The 25,824-nt window shown below is 35.0% G+C and overlaps 1 protein-coding gene across 1 annotated transcript in view; it reads left to right on the top strand.

The window, feature by feature from the left end:
• Positions 1-21,039, top strand: part of LOC106473084 (acetylcholinesterase-like) — a 42,010-nt gene extending 20,971 nt beyond the window's left edge. The window contains exons 2-3 of the mRNA XM_022401581.1: positions 2,617-2,792; positions 20,105-21,039. Of these exons, the coding sequence (XP_022257289.1) occupies positions 2,617-2,792; positions 20,105-20,235 (307 nt within the window). The 3' untranslated portion in view covers positions 20,236-21,039. The remainder of the gene's footprint in view (positions 1-2,616; positions 2,793-20,104) is intronic.
• Positions 21,040-25,824: the final 4,785 nt, after the last annotated feature.

Genomic DNA, 25,824 nt, shown 5'->3' on the forward strand with positions numbered 1-25,824 from the left:
CTCATTAGATAATGAAACGGGCCCGGCAAGGCCAGGTGGATAAGGAGCTCGACTCGCATTCTGAGGGTCGCGGGTTCGAATCCGCATCCCACCAAACATGCTCGCCCTTTCAGCCGTGGGGGCGTCATAATGTGACGGTCAATCCCACTATTCGTTGGTTAAAGAGTAGCCCAAGAGTTGGCGGTGGGTGGTGATGACTAGCTGCCTTCCCTCTAGTCTTACACTGCTAAATTAGGGACGGCTAGCGCAGATAGCCCTCATGTAGCTTTGCGCGAAATTCCAAAAAAACAAACAAAAAAAAACAATCCTATGCCTAACCGTTTGTGGGATACGGTATGCTGTACTGCGAAACTTTCTTTATAATCACTTTGCACATAAATTAATTTCCATAATCACACATGGAAACAATTGGTTTCCCTTATGATAATTTTTACGTTTCAGATGAAACACTAACATTTGACAAATTAGCTCACACGTGTTTCTTGAATAATTACATTGAAACGTGTACATGTGTAAAAAATTCACTAGTAGAACATAGCGCAGTAAACTAATTGTGACCTTGCGCTAAAACAAGATAAATAACCACTTATGTGTAAAAAGTTATATTCTTTTTCCAACAGATTTGTCAGATAATAAAACATATTGTCCAGCATAAAGAAGAAAACAGTAAAACGATTTTACTGGTGTAAAAAAGAATGTTACTTCTGTGAGAAACCGTTTGTTTCATCACGAACGATTTACACGAAAGAAAGAGGTTTTAAAATCTAGAAATAGAACAGTTTTCTCTTATAATTCCGTATATCAAGCACCAATAGTTTCCAAGCTAATTAATTATTCTGTTTTATGATAAAAACGGCAGTTGTTATCGCTTAAAGATATAGACTTATGATTTTCGAGTAAACTAATAATTAAAATTCGAAATATGTTTACAAGAGTTTTTGATATATTTTTCTATTATCTAGCGAAACCACAGCCAAGGGAACTGGCTTGGAAAAATTAGCGTGGAAAGTTCGTGATATATTTTTCTATTATCTAGCGAAACCACAGCCAAGGGAACTGGCTTGGAAAAATTAGCGTGGAAAGTTCTTGATATATTTTTCTAAAAAGCTCCACCCAGTTTTTTCAGCGGCAAGCCTTTGGTTCTATGACGCTAAACATCAGGTTTCTATTTCCATGGTTCAAATAGCACAAGTAGCTCATTGTGTAGCTTTGTGCTTGATAATCAACAAATAAATTTAAAGTCATAATGAATGGGGCCTATTGTGGCGTAACGGTTAACATGTCGGGCTGCGGCTCATATTGTCAGGTGCTCGATACATGATGCTGCTTAACACGCTTCGCATTCTAAGCCGTGCAATAAAACTGGCTGGTTTTCCTTTCGTCAATAGTTCAAAACAAAACACGACTACACGTGAACCCGAGGGGCTTCTGACCTGTCCGTTTAGCCCATGTGCGAATAAAGTGCGTTCAGCTCGAAAACACCAATACTATTTCCGTGATTAATAAGCCGTTATTTGGCAGATGGATTTATCTAAGAAAGTACTCTAATGGTCTGTCTAAAGAGCTAATATTTCTGTGATTAATAAACCGTTATTTGACAAATAGTTCTATATAAGAAAGTACTCTAATGGTCTGTCCAAAAATCTAATATTTCTGTGATTAATAAACCGTTATTTGACAAATAGTTCTATATAAGAAAGTACTCTAATGGTCTGTCCAAAAATCTAATATTTCTGTGATTAATAAACCGTTATTTGACAAATAGTTCTATATAAGAAAGTACTGTAACGGTCTGGCCAAAAAGCTCCTATTTCCGTGATAACTAAACCGTTATTTGACAGATGGTTTTATCTAGGAAAAATACTATAACAGTCCCTCCAAAAAACATTAATATTTTCATCTTAACTAGTTTCCAATATGTTTTCCAAAAATATTTGAAAAAATATTTTTCAATCTTATTAGTGTTTTGACCGTGTCGCTTAGGCCACGTGCGTTCATGTTGATAATTCTAATTCCATAAATTACAGGGCCTGGCATGGGCAGGTGGTTAGGGAGTTCGACTCGCAATCTGAGGGTCGCGGGCTCGAACCCCGTCCCACCAAACATGTTCGCCCTTTCAGCCGTGGGGCGTTATAATGTGACAGTCAATCCCACTATTCGTGGTTAAAGAGTAGCCCAAGAGTTGGCGGCGGGTGGTGATGACTAGCTGCATTCCCTCTAGTCTTACACTGCTAAATTAGGGACGACTAGCGCAGATAGCCCTCGTGTAGCTTTGCGCGAAATTCAAAACAAACAAACATAAATTACAGAGTTGGGGACACAGATGGATTTTTTTACCATTAACTCAAGCGTTTAAATATTGTCAACAGTTACAGTTTTTCGCCCATTCAGTTTATAAGAACGAGTCTGTTAATTTAATTCCAAAAGTAAAATTCCTTATTGCTGGAAGAATAAGATTATTCACAAATACTTCGAACAGTACAAACATCTGTTCGTGCTGTGGCATCATAATAGCATATAATGTTTTTTAAAATAAGAATCAAAAATTTAAAAATATTTTTTTAGTTATTTACTGCTATGTAGATTTTTCACTTATATCTTGTATTTTCACTACAGAAAGCCAAGTCAAGGTCCAGGTGAAAAATGGGAAAAGATCTATTGGCCTGTGTACACCCCCTACGGTCGAGAGTACTTAACTCTCGATGTTAACTCTACAAAGACTGGTCGAGGCCCACGAGCTCAGTATTGCGCTTTCTGGCAGCATTATTTGCCTAAGCTTGTGAAGGAGACTTGTGAGTAAATTATTCATATTCTATTCGTACATATGTAAATAAGCATATAAGAATCAGATAAGAATTAGCGTAGTTAACTTATAACCCGTATAATGAACTAAATAAGCATATAAGAATCAGATAAGAATTAGCGTAGTTAACTTATAACCCGTATAATGAACTAAATAAGCATATAAGAATCAGATAAGGATTAGCGTAGGTAACTTATAACCCGTATAATAAACCTATCATGGCCAGGTGGTTAGGACGCTCGATTCGCAATCTGCGGTTCGCGGGTTCGCATCCCCATCCCACCAAAACATGCTCGCCCTTTCAGCCGTGGGGGCGTTATAATGTGACGGTCAATCCCACTATTCGTTGGTAAAAGAGTAGCCCAAGAGTTGGCGGTAGGTGGTGATGACTAGCTGCCTTCCCTCTAGTCTTACACTGCTAAATTAGGGACGGCTAGCGACGATAGCCCTCGTGTAGCTTTGCGCGAAATTCAAAACAAACAAACAATAAACCTATAGGCTGCCTGTAGATTAATTTCAAACTTTAATTTTTCTCCATGTTCGGCTTCCCAGCAAAGCACTAAACCAAACGCGACATGTTATACGATTTTCTATTATACGGTTTAAATGTATTTTGGCAAAGAAAAGTCGTACTCGAAATATACTAACAACCTTTTAGTATATATCTCTCATAACATTAATATTATTAGGTTTTGGTGCTTTGCAGCTAACGTGCTTAGTTGAAAATAAAAAAAAATTCAACCAAAACATTTATTCTAAGTTCTCAAACTAAAATGAGCAAGTCTAGCCAAAACATTGTTCACTTGTGCTTCGTGTTGACGTATACTAAGTATATAGACCTGCAGTCTAGCCAAAACATTGTTCACTTGTGCTTCGTGTTGGCGTATACTAAGTATATAGACCTGCAGTCTAGCCAAAACATTGTTCACTTGTGCTTCGTGTTGGCATATACTAAGTATATAGACCTGCAGTCTAGCCAAAACATTGTTTACTTGTGCTTCATGTTGGCGTATACTAAGTATATAGACCTGCAAACATTATAGATGATTCTATAAAACTAATAAATATGATGTTGACTTCAAAGTTACAATGATTAGTAATTTCAACAATCCTTAACAGTCTGTATAGCAAGTATTGGTGTTAGTTTGAGTTTCACTTCTTTTTTATAACATAAAATACGAATCTATTGTTCCCCCAAAAGAAGCTGAAAAAGCTAATTTGATTTATATATATATGTGTGTGTGTGTTTACCGTTTAGAACGTAGACTAGGTCATAAGATACTATTTTAAGTAAAAATTAATCCCTATAATTCTGTGGACAATTTTACAAATCAACATTTTTTAAATGTTTAATTATAATAGCAGTAAACGCTAGTATTTCCTCCAATTCTGGTTTCTTTTACGTTTTAAGCAGTTTATGATTTCATATACTGAAAGTATTTATTCTTGTTTTACTTACTTATGCAACCAGACGATATAAATACCATTATATTCTCCTACGAGCAGACGATATAAATACCATTATACTCTCCTACGAGCAGACGATATAAATACCATTATATTCTCCTACGAGCAGACGATATAAATACCATTATACTCTCCTACGAGCAGACGATATAAATACCATTGTACTCTCCTACGACCAGACGATATAAATACCATTATACTCTCCTACGAGTACTTACTCGCACCTATTTCATTTAAAAATCGTCGACAGCGCGATAATGAACAAAACTTTGTGATTTAAAATCAAAGTCTAATTGTAAATTTTAACCAGGTTTCTGTGTATCCTTTTCACTATGTTATAGCTTGAATTTCCGCCGGACTTAAAATCCGAAGGTCCATGGTTTGCGTCTCGATACCACAAGATCGCAGTTCTCACAAGGGAACATAGATGCGTTATAAGAGTAACGTTTAAATCCTCCTATTCGGTTAAGGTAGTTAAAAAGTGTCTTGTTAGTGCCGTTGACTAGCTGCATTTACTGTATGGTATTATTTAAGTTTTGAAACTTTCAAGAATTAATTATGAACCTTGTCACTTGTGACGTTTTAAATATTAGTTTCGCAAATGTGCAGAAAAACAAATGTGTATACTTTCAGACTGATCATCTCTCAGGCTTAATGTGTTCTTGTTATAAGCCAGCACTCGTTTAATTGTATTAAACCTCACTCATTAAACATTCTGAAATAAAGTTTCAATGATTGAAATATTCTCAACTTATAGGATTAGTTAGTTTCATAAAAAAAAAAATTGCTTGCAATATTTCCCTGTTTGTTCTTCACCAGAATACTTATATTATCTTCAATAGCGTTTCCGGAGAACGAGACACCTGTGACAAGTTTAAACTACCACACATTCAAGTACAGAATGTGTGGCTAAATAGTTATTCAATCGGTTTGTGCTAGTTGTTTGCATTGAACAGAACTAGCGAATCGAGAGAGAGAGGAGATACAGGATTGTGTTTCGTCTAAACTTGCTTGATTAAACATGTACATAAAACATAATTAGATTCCATTTGGAACAGTAAAGGTAAACATACTGATGTTATTCAACGCAGATAAGTTACAGCTCAGACAAATAATCGTCAGACAAGTTTAACCCGCATGTAAGTGTAATGATGGTGTGTATATAAACATTCTGTCACTACAGACGGATTGAGAATAAACTAGAACATTGGGGAAATAACATCAATTATAAAATAGATTTATAGGTACCTAGTGGGTATTGTGACTTAGAGAATGTTATTGTATTTTGATGCAGGTTAAGCTAAAAAACCGAAGGCGAGAGATTTGGAAATGCAAGCTTATAAATAAATAAATTGATTGGTCAGTTTGTTGTTAAGCATAAGTCCGTACAATGGGCTACCTGTACTGTGCCCACCATAAGTATCTAAGCCTGGGTTTTAGAATTATAAGCCTTCAGATTTACTGCTCAGCCACTTAGGGGCTAAATAACTAACTACTACAGTTATAAATAGCAACTTCTTTTTGTTTATGTCTGCGGACTTACAACGCTAGAATCCGGGTTTCGATACCTATGGGGGCAGAGTACAGATAGCCCATTGTGTAGCTTTGTGCTTAATTACAAACAAACTTTTTGTTTACAAATAAATATTTTTATTTGGGACTGAGCTTGTTTGTTTGTTTGTTATGAATTTCGCGCAAAGCTACACGAAGGCTATCTGCGCTAGCCGTCCCTAATTTAGCAGTGTAAGACTAGAGGGAAGGCAGCTAGTCATCACCACCCACCGCCAACTCTTGGGCTACTCTTTAACCAACGAATAGTGGGATTGACCGTCACATTATAACGCCCCCACGGCTGAAAGGGCGAACATGTTTGGTGGGACGGGGATTCGGACCCGCGACTCTCAGATTACGAGTCAAGTGCCCTAACCACCTGGCCACGGCGGGCCAGGGGGACTGAGCTACAGTTACCATTACACTCAACATGGTTCAACGCTCTAACGCATCATTTCCTGAAGAATGTTTAACAAGCGAGCTTATAATTTTGATAAATAGAATCATAAAAATCGTTGAAATGAAAATACATCACCACATCGACCATTGATTCCAAAAGCCTATTTGATATTAAAAATCTGGATTTATTCAATCTAAAGGCACCTTATACTAATTTAAGTTAAACAGCTAAGTCAGATAACCCTATGGTTCAGATACAGTAGTTTGTGATTTTTAATTATTGACCAGTGGAATGGCAGTCGGTAAGTAGCACCCGCTATCACAAGAGCTTTGTTCGGCCTTTAGAATCGAATAACGGGACTTACTGTCAGATTTAGAAAGCGCTCACAGCTAAAAGCGAGCAGCTTGTTGTGTGGCATCAGATTTTTAACCCTGGACCCTACGACCCGCAGCCCGACACGTTAGCCACCAGGCCACATTCGGTCTCTTTTTGAAATTATCCTACTTTGTCGTCAATGCCTCGGTTTCAAACGTTATTCTGAAATTCTATTCACAATAACATTTTTATTAACTGAAACAGGCAATCATGGTGATGGTATTTTGTTTAGAAATTATCCGAAGTAAAAAATATTTCTTCCCAGCTTGACAACAAAAGATTTGTATCAATACACTGTTTACTATATGATTAGATATAATTTAGTATTGAAAGTTATTATAATGTTTCTAAGTTATTGCACAGTAAAACTTATACGTATTAAGCTTAAGAATACATAAACTAATATAACGTTTTCCAAAGCATAACACAGCTATAATAATACATTTTCTTGTGCGAAGTAAGCAACACGTCGATAAGTATCGACTCAGATTCATGACATTCTCAACGAGCCAACTGAATGATGAGCAACTTTCAATCACAGTACATTCTACATGATCAGCTACATTCTCAACGAGCCAACTGAATGATGAGTAACTTTCAATCACAGTACATTCTACATGATGAGCTACATTCCCCACAAGCCAATTGAATGATAAGCAACTTTCAATTACAGTACATTCTACATGATGAGCTACATTCCCCACGAGCCAACTGAATGATGAGCAACTTTCAATCACAGTACATTCTACATGATCAGCTACATTCCCCACGAGCCAACTGAATGATGAGCAACTTTCAATCACAGTACATTCTACATGATGAGGTCTCCGTAGGGAAATAAATTCAGATTAAGCCTTTAGCAAGAAAAGTAGTTGCTGTTTGGTGATTTGTTTCACTCGAACAAGCCCGAGTTTCGAGCCGACAAAACTATTACAATGTGAATGCAATATAATACCTACAACGTGTCCTTATTTCAAACTCGTAACGAACTAGAGGGGCAATCAGTAGAGCAGACCATTTTTAGCAGGACAATGAAGAATAATATTCTACATATTTTCACCAAGTTTCATCAAAATCCGATCATTTTTGATTGAGATATAGAGCAAAAATAGTGTGAAAAATCGGTCCCCATGTTAACAGATAGGCATATTTTTTTGTATTTTCGTGACCTTGACCCTCCAAAAACTAATCACTTCTAAGTTTGGTCATAGTTCAAATGTATACCAACTTTCGTCGAAATTCATTCAGCCGTTTTTGAGAAATCTTGCTGACAAACACACAAACAGGGGTGAAAACATAACCCCCGTCCACCTTTGGTGGCGGAGGTAATATGACTGTGGTTGGAACTAGAAATGATTAAACCATTATTGAGTGTCTGTGTTTCCTTAAATGTAACTATTGTCGTTCCTGCGGTAATTAATGGTTTAAAGAGGCGAGTTCTCATCGTTCATCATGTATTTATAGCGGAGGTGGCGAAGGTAATATGACTGTGGTTGGAACTAGAAATGATTAAACCATTATTGAGTGTCTGTGTTTCCTTAAATGTAACTATTGTCGTTCCTGCGGTAATTAATGGTTTAAAGAGATGAGTTCTCATCGTTCATCATGTATTTATAGCAGTGGAAACAACGTGTTATTCCAATCGCTACTATTTAATATTTCAAGTTAGTTGCTATTTCGGTTATCCGTATGTAGGTTACAGCAACTAAACTACGTGTTTGGCGTAATGTTGTGAGCGAAAAATGGAAAGTTATCGACCACACGAAGAAAAAAGGATTATGTTTTTGATATTTTTTTAATATCACATTCAATGTGCAGTTTGCGTGCGTACATGTTGTATACAATACACAAAACACCACAATTGTTGGCTTCCAATAAATATTATTATCTTTGATCTATTTCCAAGGGTACTGAAAACTTCTAGTTGTAATGGAAAAAACTGTGGAAAATATTTTGAAAAAATGGAATAAGTTTAATATATTCCCTGACTTAAAATAGCGTCCGTTACGCAAAATATGTAAAATTTGAAAAGTCTAACTTTGGCAGATATCTATTTACCCATATTTAAAAAACGCAATGCCCAAGTGAAGGCCCCCAGTGATTCAGCGGTATGTGTACGGACTTATAACGCTAGAAAATGAGTTTCGATACCCGTGATGGGCAGAGCACAGATAGCCCATTGTGTAGCTTTGTGCTTAATTACAAACAAACAAAAGTCCAAGTTAGTATTTTTTATTTCTTTCCCACAACAATTCTTCGCGTAAATCGTATTTACATTAAAATGTAATGCCCCTCTTACTTACATAATGCTTAACGGTTGTTCACTCACCTTTATTGAAGTTATATTGTTTCTCTCAGTGGAGGTATAATTTACAACGAGAAACCTACCTCCTAAGCGTAAAACATAAGGTCTTATACTTGATATTTCGATAATCGGGTCAACCTTTTAGGTCGTGATAAAGGACAATTAATCTCTGTTGTTGAAATATAATTTTTGCTCGAAGTTGTAGTTTTGAAAAAATAAACAATTTTCAAACATGTTAGATAAATAAGTTGATAAAGTAATACGTAATCTGCGGGTCGCGGGTTCGAATCCCCGTCACACCAAACATGTTCGCCCTTTCAGCCGTGGGCGTTATAATATTTGTAACTTATTAATGCACTTAATAACATTATAACAGTTCTGTTCTAAATATTTGTAACTTATTAATGCACTTAATAACAAAATAACAGTTCTGTTCTAAATATTTGTAACTTATTAATGCACTTAATAACAAAATAACAGTTCTGTTCTAAATATTTGTAACTTATTAATGCACTTAATAACAAACAATTTCATTTTACTTCTTAAAACGTATTTGGTGGATTTTTTTTTTTTTTTTTACTTAAGTCAATAATTACTGTGCTTCTTTTAATAAATCTATAATTTTATCGTACGTATTAAATTATAGATCTTGCAAGGGGATCTGTGTTTTTAGATTGCTATCAATGAATTCTAGATTTTCGTTTCTTCTCCTTCTCTTTCTTTACTCAAGTTCTTTAATTTTCACCACTTTACGAAACTTATTCTTCCACCTAGTGTTAACATACTGTCTCAGATCCTTCCTAGTACACAAAATTTTATAAACAAACAGGAACTCCAGTTCGTATTTGTTTTACGATTTTCGTCTAAACGCTTCGACATTTGCTTTGTAAACACATTTACTATTGTCGATCATGACGACAGAGAAAGTACATGTATTGATTCCTATGTTGATCTATATTATGCTTTGTTTATTTTCATATATATATATATATATATATAACGTTTCTAAAATAGAATAAAACGGAAACAAAAAGTTTTCATACGAATTTCAACTTTATTGGAAGTGTCCTAATGAAATATCACACTTCTATCAACCGGTTTGTGACACAAGCGTCACTCGTCAGATTTATCTGTGAAAACTGAAAATAATTAACATAAAATTTGAAATAAAACAAGTTAGCAAATATAGACTTTAGATACAAAATAAAACTACAATAAATTACCAATTTGAAAGCTGAGCTTACGTTATAACATTTAAAGACCCACACAGACACAAGAGTAACATGCAACTTCATTTAAGGACCTACTTATTGGTCTTATGCATTCAAAAACATGGATTATCAAGGATGCTGTAAATGTAGCACAGACACAAGAGTAACATGCAACTTCATTTAAGGACCTACTTATTGGTCTTATGCATTCAAAAACATGGATTATCAAGGATGCTGTAAATGTAGCACAGACACAAGAGTAACATGCAACTTCATTTAAGGACCTACTTATTGGTCTTATGCATTCAAAAAAAGGATTATTAAGGATGCTGTAAATGTAGCACATACACAAAGAATAGGAAGAAACTGTTAACAATAACAGTCAATAGAAGTTTCTAGAAATATGTCATTCCATCAACTTTGGCCTGCAAATATTTTTCAAGCCATATGGAAGTACGTCATTAAATATCATTTTTTCAGTTTTATCCTTAACATGAAGTCTATTTCTAAAAGGGTTCACTTCCTCTGTCTTTCGAGAAAGAAATCGCAGACACGTACATATAATTTGCTGATATTGTCTTTAAGTGCTTTATGTGAAGATGATAATGAAACCTAATTATTAGAATACTAATTTTTTAATAAAATTAAACTTTCGATTATTTATTTTTATTTTTATGTTCAGTACATCTAGTAGTATCAAACCTACAAATATACACTAAAGGATTGTTTGTTTATTTTGAATTTCGCGCAAAGCTACACGAGGGCTAACTGCGCTAGCCGTCCCTAATTTAGCAGCGTAAGACTAGAGGGAAGGCAGCTAGTCATCACCACCAACTTTTGGGCTACTCTTTTACCAACGAATAATGGGATTGACCGTCACTTTATAACGCCCTCTGGAGTGATGGATCTGTACTTATCGGCAGTCAGTGTGCCATCAATTTTGTGTAGATCACCGGCACATCGTTGTTACTGAGATGCATATCCAAACTTCTGCATATACTGCCTTCCCACCACAATTCACTTTAAATATCGTACATTTACTATGATACCATTTTCCTGTCCACTATAGAACAAACTGTTGTTGATTGTTGCCCAAAAATTCAAACTTGAGTTCATCTGCAAAGAACACAAGTCTTCATTTTTGTTTATTCTAATGTTTCCATTACTACCTTTTGGGTTGGTTACCTCTTCTCAGTAGCAGTTTTTGAGCAGCTACACATTCATTGAAAACACTTTGTGATAGTGTGCTTCGCTGCTCTCAAGGTAACATTTACACCTGTATTTACAGCAAGGTCATTGGTAAGATCTGTACTCGAACGTCGGTTAACTTGTGAAAAATCATACCTTAAGATGTTAAGGTAATTTCAGTTTTCTACCTCGATGACTTCTATTATTGTAAGTGCCAGTTTCCCGTACCCTCTTCAGAGTCTAGTGCCCGGCATAGCCAGGTGGTTAGGGCGCTTGACTCGCAATCTGAGGGTCGCCGGTTCGAATCCCCGTCCCACCAAACATGCTCGCCCTTTCAGCCGTGAGGGGCGCTATAATGTGACGGTCAGCCTCACTATTCGTTGGTAAAAGAGTAGCCCAAGAGTTGGCGGTGGCTGGTGAGGCCTAGCTGCCTTCCCTCTAGTCTTTCACTGCTAAATTAGGAACGGCTAGCGCAGATAGCCCTCGTGTAGCTTTGCTAGAAATTCCAAACAAATCAAACCAGAGTCTAGCACACAGCTTCTACTGAACAAGAGTATTGCTGCAATTTTTCGCATGAAGTATCCTTGACCAGTCAAAACATAGATTTCTACATGCTTCTCACGCGGTATTTCAATACTTAGATCAATAACTGAAGTCACTGCAACTACTGGGCGTAGTATGACTGCTTGTATTTTTATAGGCTTTACCCTGGTGCGTAAAGTATCAACACGTGTTTGTGTTTTTATAAAAAAATAAGTTTTTTCTTTGTTGGAAGAAACAATATTTTGTTTTAAAATCTGAATATTAATAGGTTCATCAAAAAGTTTTATTGTTTTTTTATTTTTACAATAACGTAACAGCAGTAAAAGACAAAGACATATTTCCAGAATTTATTTAGAAGATTTACCTATAAAGTTTGAATCGGTTCCTGACATTTTTCTCTTGGAAATCATGAATATAATAAATACGTATTTTTTTTAACCGTGTTAAACATTAAATTCGAAACAAACATAGATTCAAGTTATGAATTTAAATAACTGTTTTCGAGCAAACGGCGTCTTGGAAAGCAAGTACCAATCAGATGTGACATATGTCATCGGCATGTTCAATTGAACAAACCTCACGAAAAATCCCCAAACTTGCCTTAAGCAGATTAAGATTTATTGGAGAGAAGAGTTGTAGTGAGCAAGCAGCACAGCTGTTCTAATCAATTTTCAAACTACACATTCATAGATGTTATACTGGTCTAGAGCACACAGTATCGGTACAGACAGAAAGATCCTACCTGGGGCACTTCTTGTCGTTGTCGATTTTCAATGTACAGAAGAAAATTGAGGTAAGACTACACGTTGATTTCAACATTGCGTGAGAGCTCACCAAGCGATCCGAGTGCCGTCTAGGGCTTTTAATAAGTTTGGAATAAGCAGTAATAATAATATATATATTTAAAATTGTGTGGCAAAATAATAATTTGAATTAGTTTAGAGTTAAAATCGAAACACACACACATCAAAGGGCACAAAGAAAGAGTATACTTTTCTTTTAATTGGATTCTTGTAGAACAGAGAACATAACATTTTGAAATAATTCTGGCATTTTTTTTCTCTTGGTCACAAATCCTAATTGAACAGGCATATTATTAAAGATTTATGAACTAACCAAAATGAAATTAAAGTTTTGTTCTTTCACATATATTTTTTTTTTTAGTGCGCACTGTTTTAACAAGACAGAGGGTGATGCCTGAAACGCCAAACGTCCTAACATTAATTATTCTGTTCTCTTTGAATTCACAATACATACGACGCAGTTTTAAAAGAGTATAGCTTTTTTTATTTATTATTCACAGGGTGTTTTTTGGAGGCTAAGCGATAAGCCTGAAGGCTTATAAGGCTAAAGTTCGGGGCTTGCTCCACGCTCTGGACACAGTACAAATAACCTGTTGTGTAAATTTGCGCTAAAACAAGTACCAATATTTTCAAAGTACATAGCGAGAGCAATATATACCTATTTAAATAAGAAACTCAAAAAACATTTTTCTACCGTGTTTTTATAATGCATAATGTGCGCAATTGAAGGTTAAAAGGAATTTGGCATTCTTTTAGCGTTAATCACAGACTGGATTTTCTTACTAACACTTACTATTAACCATCGATAAAAATTGGTTGAGAAATATTATAAAGTTAGGTGTAAGGATAAAGTTGAGAGAGGTGAGGAAGCGGCCAATCTTTGGTCAGTCTCTAAAGAATGAAGGGGATTACAGTTCTATAAGTCAGACGAAGATTATCGGAGCGAGCAACGGCCTTTCTAAGTTCAGTCGGTATGAAGACTTTAGGCCCGGCATGGCCAGGTGGTTAGGGCGCTCGACTCGCAATCTGCGGGTCGCGGGTTCGAATCCCCGTCACACCAAACATGTTCGCCTTTTCAGCCGTGGGGGCGTTATAATGTGACGGTCAATCCCATTATTCGTTGGTAAAAGAGTAGCCACTTGGCGGTGGGTGGTGATGACTAGCTGCCTTCCGTAGCTAGCCTTCCCTTCCCTGTAAGACTAGCTGTCTTACACTGCTAAATTAGGGATGGCAGATAGCCCTCGTATAGCGCGAAATTCAAAACAAACAAACAAACAATCGGTATTACTTATTTAACAAAAGCTATTAGTGCATGACCTGGTAATTATAGCGATCGACTCGTAATCTGCAGATCGCGGGTTCGAATATATGCCACCAAACATGCTCCCCTTTGTGACTAGCTGCTTTTCCTCTAGTCTATCACTGCGCGAAATTCACAAACGTTCAAGCTATTAGCGATTTGTTCATGTTGTTAACCGTTCTTGTACTGATATTTTCGTTTTATTGCACATTTATTGTTCGGAAGGCAAAAGGAAAGGCAGCCATCTTGCAGATATATTTGGCATTAACTACATTTTCCTATTTAGTTTTCCATGAAGTTAATAATCATTTTCTCGTAATCTTGTTTTAACGTTACTTTACTATACCTATAGTTTAACTCAGTTAAGAAAACGTCTCCCTTATTTCTTTTACTAGTTGCTAAGATGCATTTACCATCAGGATCTATCATCTGTGGCAATCGAAAGGAAATTACGATAAACTGTGACTGCCAACTTTTGGTAACAGACTGAGTGAAATGAACTAGCTTGTAAAATATAACATATTAAGACCTTGTATAACTGATCATTTTCTTCGTCTATTCCCAACGTACTAGTGTAAAAACTATTCAAAAACTGTTGTATAGTAGCCACCAATCAATATGAACTCTGCTTGTCTTGCATGCAAGCATAAAAGTATGGCTTCAGTAAGGCTCAGAGTAGAAAGTATGAACAAAACATGATGAGTCATGTTTCATCCTTATGTTTTATATGCATTATACATACACACACTTATATATATATATATATATTGATTGTCCTTTTGTGCTCTCGCAATGCAAACGACTGGGTGTGTATACATATTGTAGGTAATGTTCTTATGGTAATAAATGAGTTTGGGATGAAACTGGATGTTTCTGCCGATCATGCTTGTTCCACAATATTATACTTTCATGCTGATGGACAACTATTCTCTAAGACAACGTTGAAATAAACCTGCTACGCTGACATTGTGGAAAATTGATTTGAAGAGCATAACACAACTACAGATCTCAATGTCATTATACATCCTTGACATAAAGTTTAATATTGCATTCACCACTTTAGTCCTCTTCTGACATCTGTGGACCACTTGCAAAACTGTATTCCTCAATAAGTCAACTGCAATTAAACAGAATATCTTCTTGCATCAGCATCGTGCAAACTAAGCTACGCTGAATCCGAGCTTAAAATCGCGGCAAAAAGTGGTCCGACGCGATACTAAATGAGGGTTCTTGATGAAGTGGCCAGTGTATGCGTGCTACAAAAGGTGGTCCAACACGATAGTACATGAGGATTCTTGATGAAGTGGCCAGTGTATGGGGGCTAAAAGTGTGTACAGAAATAAAAATTAAAATTAGGTTTATAGCGTACACATGAGTTATTCCAACTCTAAATTACTAATTCAAAAAACCCAATTCACAAATGAAATTAAGTCTGATTGTGTTATTTTACTCTTGATAATCATAACATATATCTTCAGACTATTCAAATTTCGGACTGTTTTCTTTACATATTGCCAAACTTCAAACAATTATAACTCCAGGAAAGATATAACGAGCTGAGGATAAAGAGAAATAATTTCAAGACTCGCCAAGCCAGTTATAACTCCACTTGAAAGAGTGGCTCTCAAACGTTACTATAAAGATTTGCGAAATTTTTGTCACAAAAATATGATGGATCGCGAGAGCCACACAGATGCTGTATATACAGAGTGTATAGGTTCTCAAAGGCATTTTGCTGTTTTAATAACATTTTAAGTCACAAAATCCAATGTTCGAATGTTCATTTTTAAATATGTTACTATGGGTAAAATGTTCTAACAGCTTATGATGTGAAATATTTATTTTGATCTAAAACACAAACAATGAAGTTTCGAGTTCTGGAAAATATTTTCATGAAAAATTCAATTTAGATAGTTTCTAGGAAGAGAAACATTTTCATTGGAGGAGTAGAAAAAACGTTTTTCACAATAAAGAACGAACAAACAGCTATACAGCTACTTTTAAAATCTATGGACAGATTAATATAAAGAAAAGGGTAAAAAAAATTAATTTAAAACCGAATAAATCCGACATTTTGGGGAGATCTGTCGCTAAAACTTCAATGGTTACAATAATGAAGCTGTTATAAATTGTATATACTTTACCCTACTAAAGTAATGAGAATTTGTTTTAAAATCTTGGTCTGCTTTCATTGATTTTAACTCTGAAAGGATCTGTGTGTCACGTTAAAAGATCTGATTTGATGTATTTTGAATTTAGCAGTGATCGATTAGAGGGAAGGCAGTTAATCATCACCATCCACCGCCGACTCTTAGGCTACTCTTTAACAACGAATAGTGGGATTAACCGTCACATTATAACGCCCCACGGCTGAAAGGGTGAACAAGTTTGATGGCATGGATTCGAGCCCGCAATCCACAGATTACAAATTGAGCACCACGACCATTAGGTCATTCTAGGCCCTACGTCAAAAGAATGTGTAACTTCTGTCAAGTGATTACTAATAATGTGTAACTTCTGTCAACTGATTACTAAAAATGTGTAACTTCTGTCAACTGATTACTAAAAATGTGTAACTTCTGTCAACTAATTACTGGCCAACTCGTAAACTTTGAGATAAAGTCGATTTGTAGTTTGCGGTAAATTCACACGAAAAATAAACCTAATAATAAACATAACTTAGCTCTCATTCTTCAAAACAAATCTGAATATATTACCTTCAATCTATTCTGCAAGATCAAATATTTATTTGTCCTTAAATTAAATGTTTCTTGCTCTGAATTAGTTTAAAACAAGTCTTCTGAATATATAAAAAGTCGACTTTATTTTTTCTTGTATTTATTCTCTTTTTTTCAGGGCAGTAGAGTTCTTCATTATCTTTATGTAATGTCTCTCAAACTTAACAAAATACCTGAATGTTTTTCATTCTAAAATAAGAAAAAAACATATGTCCAGATCTAGCGATGCTTTCTAAACTTGAATATCGTGGCCAAGTATTAAATCTCAACAAGGTGACGGTACCGCTACTTTAATATTCTATAAAGAAAGGACGAATTTCCCACACGAGACCTTAACCCATAAACACTGCTGGGCTCTGAATTATGACAGATCCATTTTTCCCATTTCACTTCTTTTGCAATGCATCCATCCCTCCCTTACACATATGGTGACATCGTCCGTACCTCCTCACTCCTAATTTCATTGGTGCTTAGTTTAATGAAGTTTAAGAAGCCGCCTACTCGTGCACACACGTTACCCTGTTAATTACATGGATACATCAACAAAAAAGACTGAGATTAGTATTCAATGATTCTCTAAGCCTAAGAATCAATAATATATCAAATAACTATTCAGTAATTATTTTATAAATATAGTGGTGCACTCTATACGGTATGTTATTTACATCTATTTTTTTCAAATGCTTTTTAGTCTCATTTCAAACATTCAGTTGTTATTGTGTTTCTGTTATATTTTAAAATATGAATTTGTGTTCAGTAAAGATTCAATGATTCGCAGAAAACAGGTGAAGTTACATATTACGTTGCTTGCTATATGATGTCAAAGTTAGTGAAACATTGTTCATCTGAACATTTAATTATAATTATAATATAATTAGAAATATTTCTAAATATCGAATGTATCACTGGTTCAGTGAAAATGGAATGATTCGAAACATATTTAGCGCTATTTTGGTGATAATCACGCTTCTTATTCTAAAAAAAAAATTATGGTTCGCCAACAATTATTACAGTAAACTGCTCGTTGTCAGTCAACATGTTATTCCTGTTTGTTATAAAGCAAACATTTATTGAAAACATGAACGTTACTCAAGATTAATTATACGATAACGCCTAAGTAAAATTCTACTTATTGCAATGTGGGTAATTATTTCTTGTAATTCTTAATGCTCAGATAATTAATGTATATATATATATATATTTGTTTAAGCACAAATGTGCACAATGTTCTACTTGCACTGAGCTCCTGCATTGATTGAACCCCGAATTTAAGCTTTATAAGCGCTCAAACTTGATGTAAGTATATATATTATAAGCCCAAAGCTTCACAATAGGCTATCTGTGCTGTGCCCACCACAGGCATCGAAGCCAGGTTTCTAGCGTTATAAGTCCGCAGCCTTGTCGCTGTGTCACTGGGTGGCCTATTAAATATATATAATACGTATAAATGGTTTGAAGTCAAGTCAGCTATTAGATTAATGAAGAAATACGAACCAACTGATATTCGAATCAGCATTTTGTTTGATTGAAGACCAGGAATAACACAGTGGTTAGCTTGCAGGATTTGCATCCGAGCATCCATGGTTCGCGTCCCATTACCGCAAATCTGCACTTTGGGCCGTAGGTGGATTATAATAGTCACGATCAACCCCCAAGAGTGCTGTGGATTCTCTGCCTTTCTCCTCAATTCAAAATTAGAGATGGCTTATGTAGAATTGCGCAAATATCCGAAACAAAACAAACAAGCTGTTTTGATTGTTAAGAGGGATATTAAAGAAGTAGGAACTGACTGATATTTGTATATATATATATTTGTGTGTGTGTTTTTATTATTAAATTAAATTATTGAAAAGTAAGATCCGATTATTATTTAAGTAAACATCTTTCATAACAGAACATGGTTCTAACTCTAAGCCTCTGCTCACGCAGCCCCCTAGTGGCAGTGGTATGTCTACCTACTTATAACTTAATAACAAAACAACAACTACTGACGCAGCCCCCAGTGGCAGTGGTATGTCTACCTACTTATAACCTAATAACAAAACAACTTTTGTTTAATTGGTATTTTTTGCAGCATCGAAACAGTATAGGGTTGAAGTCTGTAACGGACTGCTTAGCATATCGATCGAAACGTCGTCCCAACCTAAGAAATAATATAACAGTATTACAAATTTAACCCATCATTATTACTGCGTTAATCATCGCGTTTAGGATCCTAAATTAATAATTTTAAATTTTATTTCAGAAGCACAAATGAATTTTGAGTTTTGAAAATGCTTTGAAAATAACACCAGACTTCTGTACATCGTAGGCCTATATACAAAAACAAAAAGAACAGTGAGTCTTGCGTCAGTAGTTGTTGTTTTGTTATTGTTTGTTATTAAGTTATAAGTCCGCAGACATACCACTGCCACTGGGGGCTGCGTCAGTAGTTGTTGTTTTGTTATTAGGTTATAAGTAGGTAGACATACCACTGCCACTGGGGGCTGCGTCAGTAGTTGATTACTGTACAGAAATTAAAGCACGGCAGGAAGTTATCTTGTTTTTGTATATAGGCCTACGATGTACAGAAGTCTGGTGTTATTTGGAAGTTATCTTGCTAACGGGAGTAACCTGCAAAAATATGATGCCTAAAAGATTAGGAAGAAACCTTCATTATTACTTAAATAAATAACAGGAATTTAGAAAGATTTGTCAAAAATCATAAGCCCAAACAACTGAATCAACCAATTATTGAATTTTTAGTGGTATGATTGCTGTGCTGCATTTTCTCTTAAGCAGAGTACTGGAAATATCCTAGTGGTTAACACGCTGGGCTGCGATACGAAGGTTCAACGTTTGTACCGCAATAACGCTGAACACGCCCCACACTTTCAGCGTTGAGTGTGTTAGAATAGTAACAGTTCATCCTAATATTCAGCATTTCACAGCTATTCCTGAACCAGAGAAGTTCTGGCCTGACCATTTAATTCGTGTTGCATAAGGTGCCGTTCAGATTTAAAATACCAAATGTTTAACCAGATGTGAAAAAAATGCGACTTTGTATTTTTAAGCTTAGAACTATGCATTAATAGTTGTATTAGAAATCAGTGCCGTTCTTAAATAATAAAGTATAAGTAGATTATTTAATGGATTTTCCTTATATTACAGTTTCACGTCTTTCACCTAATAATTTAAATAACTAAAAAGAGAAATTCATGAAGAAACATTCCCTTGTTGAACAACAGACAATCTAAATTAACCTCGGATTGAAAGTGTGGTAATAATGGAACTTGAATCTCTCTCTTCATTTCCCTTTAAAGAAATGGGACCTACATTACATTCAAAGACTCGGTGTTTCTCTGTATAAAAGTGTGACAATTAAGCTGTTTTGTTTCTTTAGGGCTGTAATCTTATCTAAGATTTTATCTTCTTTTGTAGCTCCTCACGCGAATCCGGTTCCAGGATGTATGAGCAGCGCCGCCACTCCACGGATAGTTCCTTTGCTCCGAAAATCCGTTATCTTGGTGGCTTCAGTGGTAATCTTTCAATATGGCGTCAAACAAATGTAGAGAAATGTTTGTATCTGTTTCTAAGTGAATATGGCGAAAAGGAATACATATGGTAAAAGAGCTGAATACGTGTTTGTGAGTTTATATATACAGTGAAGATGGTTTCCACGGGCCACCAGTGAAGTGCAATCTAGAACATTACTCCGAAAAGACTGATGTATGCTATGTTTGAAATATCCACATCATTTACAAGTTAGAAAAAGCAAAGTTGTTCAAGTGATAAATCTGCGAGAACCCAATGAAATGAAAACTGATTATTGACATAAAATCCACTCTTTATCGGTTATATTTGTCAGTGTATAGTGTAAGAACAACTTAAATGTTGCATAGTAGTAGTAGTATGATTAGTTGCCACCACTATATGAGTAAGTCTCTAAGATTTCAAGTTTGTATCCTAGGATTAGTTCAGGAAATTGTTCTATACCTCATTGTACTTTCGATATTTGTTTTCAGTGTTAGTTACTGTAGGATTGTTATATAGATTCAGTCAGTAAGTGAAACGGTTTTCGTACCTAAGCATTTCCCAGGTTTTAATTAGTGAGCCACCAACAAGATCTGTCCGGTGATCTATGTAACGGTGCTCATGATAGAATTTCCATTGCTAAAGACATTAAATGATGGTTTTTTGTTGTTTTTTTCTTTTTGCCTATCAAAAGTAAATGTTATGTATTCCATACAAGCCAAGCGCCATTTTCTGAGCACTCTAGTGATAAATATGCACCTATAAAATTGAATGTAATTCTTCAACCAGGCTACTAGATTTTCAGATATAATCAGCTAACACAACAAATAGCTCGGATTTGATGTTTTTAAGCACAAAGCTACATAATGCGTTGCCCACCAGTTTAGTGTTGTAAGCCTGCAGACTTATCATTTAGTGAATGATTTTATTGTACCTTATGCGACTATATGGAACAGTCCCTGTGCAGAAAAACGCAACAACATCTAGTAAAGTGAAATATAAATTTTGTTGCAATATTTTAATGTGTTTAATTGCGTCATATAAATATCGTTTCCTCAGAAATTGAATTTACTTCTGTTGTTTTATTCGTTCAGCAATTGAATATTTTTGCTAGTAATTTATGCTATTTTTTGAAATATTTAGATAATAGATAAAATGCACTTTCTGGTTCATTATTGTATTTCAAGTTAATTCATTTCGTCATTGAAAAAACAATATATAAAAAAAAACACTTCAAGAGGGTTAAATGGCATTATTTAACATTTTCTTTTTATCCTGGATTTACCAGCCTTTTCACTCAGTGTAACTTTGTCGCTTCACCAACCTGTGTCCTGGTAGGTCAGCGATAAGTTTACAGGTTTACAACGCTAAAATCCAACATTCAATTCCCGAAAACAAAGGGCAGATATTCGTTCAAACACTCGGGTTGTGTGGAAGTGTTAGAAACTGTTATGGCGCTGGAAGTAATAGAGTAGCTAAGGCTGATGTGTAGACACAGGGGAAAAGTAAAACTTAGTTTGTAACTTCCTCAGATGTTGGCTACTAAATAAGTACCTGTTGCAAATTGTTGCTACTTATAGATAATAGGTAAATTAAATATCGAACGTTTAAATTCTCACATTGGTGGATTCTACTCTTCTCCAACTTCTTTCAATAGAAGATACGTATTAGATAGTTTTCATCACTAGAAATTTGTCTGTTCTTCATTATCTTTGTGCTATACCTCTTCAAAGTTTTACTGAATGTACAACTATTAAGGTAGGCTTACTTTACATCAGAATAAATAAACGACTTTAGGTTTTTTATTCTTGTATTTTTTTTACAATTTTATTCAACGTTTTTTTTATCTCATTTGTATTGTTTATAAACATTTAGTTATCCGTATGGAATGCGACCTACACTTTATAGAAACAGGTGTATCAAACCTCCTTTCATAGTAACAGTAATACATTTCTCATGATAACATGAGTAAATGCAGGTGACAAAGAGGGGAACTGAGGAAGACTGCTCTGAAATGACGCTGTTGGATAAAACTAATGTACTAAGAAAATGATAAATGTTTCTCTTGCTTCCTCAGAAACATTCAGTATGTTTTATTTATAAAATTGTGATTCAACATTTCAGTATAGATAAATAAACATTCTACGTATTTCTGGAAATATGTAATTACAGATTAGACTTCTGGTTGATAATGTGTTATTTTATTTGTACTTATTACGGTTTAATACAGATTGTATCAACGTCGTTGCCGTCATTGTACAGTATTTTCTGGTTGAATGTTTTTTAAGCTCTCTCAAGTAGTCACAAACACTGAAAAACTGAAAACAAAAATGTGCCGTTGGATATATCATGGCATGATGTACATAACAAGAAAAATGTGTCCATAAAAAAGTTAAAGTTAAATACACAAGGTGTCTCAATGTGAAACAGAATTTGGAAATCTAAGGACGCTACGGGGAAGATATTCTCTAGATCGACATTCATGATATTCAGAAGGTTTAAATCTTTGTTGTCCACTTTAACGGTCCTCATGATATTCGGAAGGTTTAAATCTTTGTTGTCCACTTTAATGATCCTCATGATATTCGGAAGGTTTAAATCTTTGTTGTCCACTTTAAGGGTCCTAATGATATTCGGAAGGTTTAAATCTTTGTTGTCCACTTTAACGGTCCTCATGATATTCAGAAGGTTTAACTCTTTATTGTGCACTTTAATGGTCCTCATGATATTCGGAAAGTTTAAGTCTTTGTTGTGCACTTTAAGGGTCATCATGTATTCAGAAGGTTTAAGTCTTTGTTGTGCACTTTAATTGTCATCATGTTATTCAGAAGGTTTAACTCTTTATTGTGCACTTTAATGGTCATGTTGATATTCGGAAGGTTTAAGTCTTTGTTGTGCACTTTAAGGGTCATCATGTATTCAGAAGGTTTAAGTCTTTGTTGTGCACTTTAATTGTCATCATGTTATTCAGAAGGTTTAACTCTTTATTGTGCACTTTAATGGTCATGTTGATATTCGGAAGGTTTAAGTCTTTGTTGTGCACTTTAAGGGTCATCATGTATTCAGAAGATTTAAATCTTTGTTGTGTACTTTAATGGATGTCACGGTAGTCGAAAGGTTAAAGTCTGTGCTGTGTAATTTAATGGACGTCATGGTAGTCGAAAGGTTCAAGTCTTTGTTGTGTAATTTAATGGACGCCATGGTAGTCGGAAGGTTTAAATTTTTATTGTGCACTTTACTGAATGACTAGAGAGTAGAAAAACAAAGAAATGCATAAATATAAAGTGGCGGTTTCCGTTGGTGGGTATTTAATATTATTTTTCCTTCGTTAAATATATTGAGATAAAAACCTGTTTAGATAGCGCTTAAAAAACGAAACGATAAAATTATTCTATGTATATGTCTATATAACAAAAGCACTCTATAAACACAAAACACATTACTTTATCATGATATGACAAACGCCATTTACTTAAGTGAATTAGACTACGTAATAATGATTGGATATATTATATCATAATGTTAGATAGTTCGAGTTGAACCGTTTCAGTTTCTTTAATATAAGTTTAGATCTTATCGTTTATGACATATTTTCATTTCACGGTATATAAATATGTGTATATAAATTATTCCTCTTTGTCACTATGTAATTGTTATGACGTTTGAGTAAAATGGTATATATCTAGGTTGATACAATGAAACAATACAATATTTAGGTTCATACAATGAAACAATACAATACAATATCTAGGTTCATACAATGAAACAATACAATACAATATTTAGGTTCATACAATGAAACAATACAATACAATATTTAGGTTCATACAATGAAACAATACAATATTTAGGTTCATACAATGAAACAATACAATATTTAGGTTCATACAATGAAACAATACAATACAATATTTAGGTTCATACAATGAAACAATACAATATTTAGGTTCATACAATGAAACTTAGGATATAAAATTCAAGTAAACTGAGAACGGCGATGTCTTCAGCGTTCTATTTCCAAGAACTTAAAAAAAACAAGCCACAGTATTTATGTGTAAGTTGATTTCCAGATCTTCACATTTGTAAATAATTGTACAAGTCCTATTTTCTATGTCTGATAATACAATAGCCATCTATGCATCATTGTGATTATGAAACTGAGATTAAACTTCCCTATAATAATATTTTTTTATTTCTATAATTTGCTGAAAACAGTTATTTATATTATGATGTAGGTTTTGAGATAGCAGCAGCGAGGTTTAAATTTACCTTCAGTTGGCTAGATTCCACTAGTTTAGTGATATTGTTACCGTAATGGTAATTTCTCTATGAAAGTATTTCCTTGTTGAATCATTACAAATACTGCTACGACTTATGTATTGTATGTTGTTGTTTTTTTGCGAAAAATATATATATATAAAAATATATGTCGATTTGGCAGTTATGGTTTTTGTTTTAAAAATGAAAGTAACTAAACTTATATGCATGAAAATGATCACTTTTGTATAAAAATTGTGTAATACACTTCCTTGTTGTGAAGTTTATCATCAGAAAAAAGTCCTATAACCCTACTTGTTCCCATAGGCCGGACTGTAAATCTGAGGGTTCAAGGTTGGCGGTTCGTTGCAACGAAAACTTACTTGGCACTTTGGGTTCGTGGATGCGAACCACTGATTTTAGCATTGTAAATCCGTAGATTTACCGCTGTCCCAGCGGGGGACTTTTCGTTAAGAGCCATACAAAGACTATCTGGACATAGCTGTCGGTTATTTTAAACTGACAGACAAGAAGGAAGGTAGCTAGCGCAAGGACTATCTGAACATAGATGTCATTTATTTTAAACTGACAGACAAGAATGAAGGCAGCTAGTCAACAGCACTAACTACCAACTTTTGGACTACCATTGTTTGGTCGAATAGTGCGACAGTAAGGTCGCTTTTGTAGCGCATCCACGAACCCAAAGTGCCAAGTAAGTTTTCATCCACGAACCCAAAGTGCCAAGTAAGTTTTATTCTCCTCGGTGGACACAACAGATGGCCCGTTGTAGCTTTATCATAACACAAACACATACACACACTTAACGAAGATCCGAAATAAAAATTATCATTTTCCGTTGACTTTTAGAACAATTTTCCACCGTTCAACCTATGATATTATGTAGTGAGGTTTCCGTCTTTTACTGCATTACCAGTTGATATACCTGTTGAATGCATGTAGATGACATAGATGCCCCCGGAGAGTGACATAGAGAGATCAGACCGAAATGCCAACCCCTTTTATGTCACTCTCTGAGGACCCTAAGAGTACATGACAGGTTTGGTGACAATCGCTTTAGTCGTTCGCTACTTATAAGTAAGCACGTTTTATAAAATAATGGTTTAGGTTTAGTACTATCCTAATCTTTAATTTTCAATTTTATTATGCGTAGTTACAGCATTAAATCACTATATCGTCCAGCAAAATTTGCTATTATATAATCTTGTAAGATATTCAGTTTATTAGCTAAACACGTTTCCCATCCCCTAAGTTGTTCTGTAAAATTGTAAAACAACATAAGTGGGGCTATTTGTGCTATCTTCACTGTGGTTATCGAAATCCGAGGCCCGGCATGGCCAGGTGGATAAGAC

The sequence above is a fragment of the Limulus polyphemus genome, unplaced genomic scaffold (assembly GCF_000517525.1).
Source record: "Limulus polyphemus unplaced genomic scaffold, Limulus_polyphemus-2.1.2 Scaffold5868, whole genome shotgun sequence".
Lineage (NCBI taxonomy): Eukaryota > Metazoa > Arthropoda > Merostomata > Xiphosura > Limulidae > Limulus > Limulus polyphemus.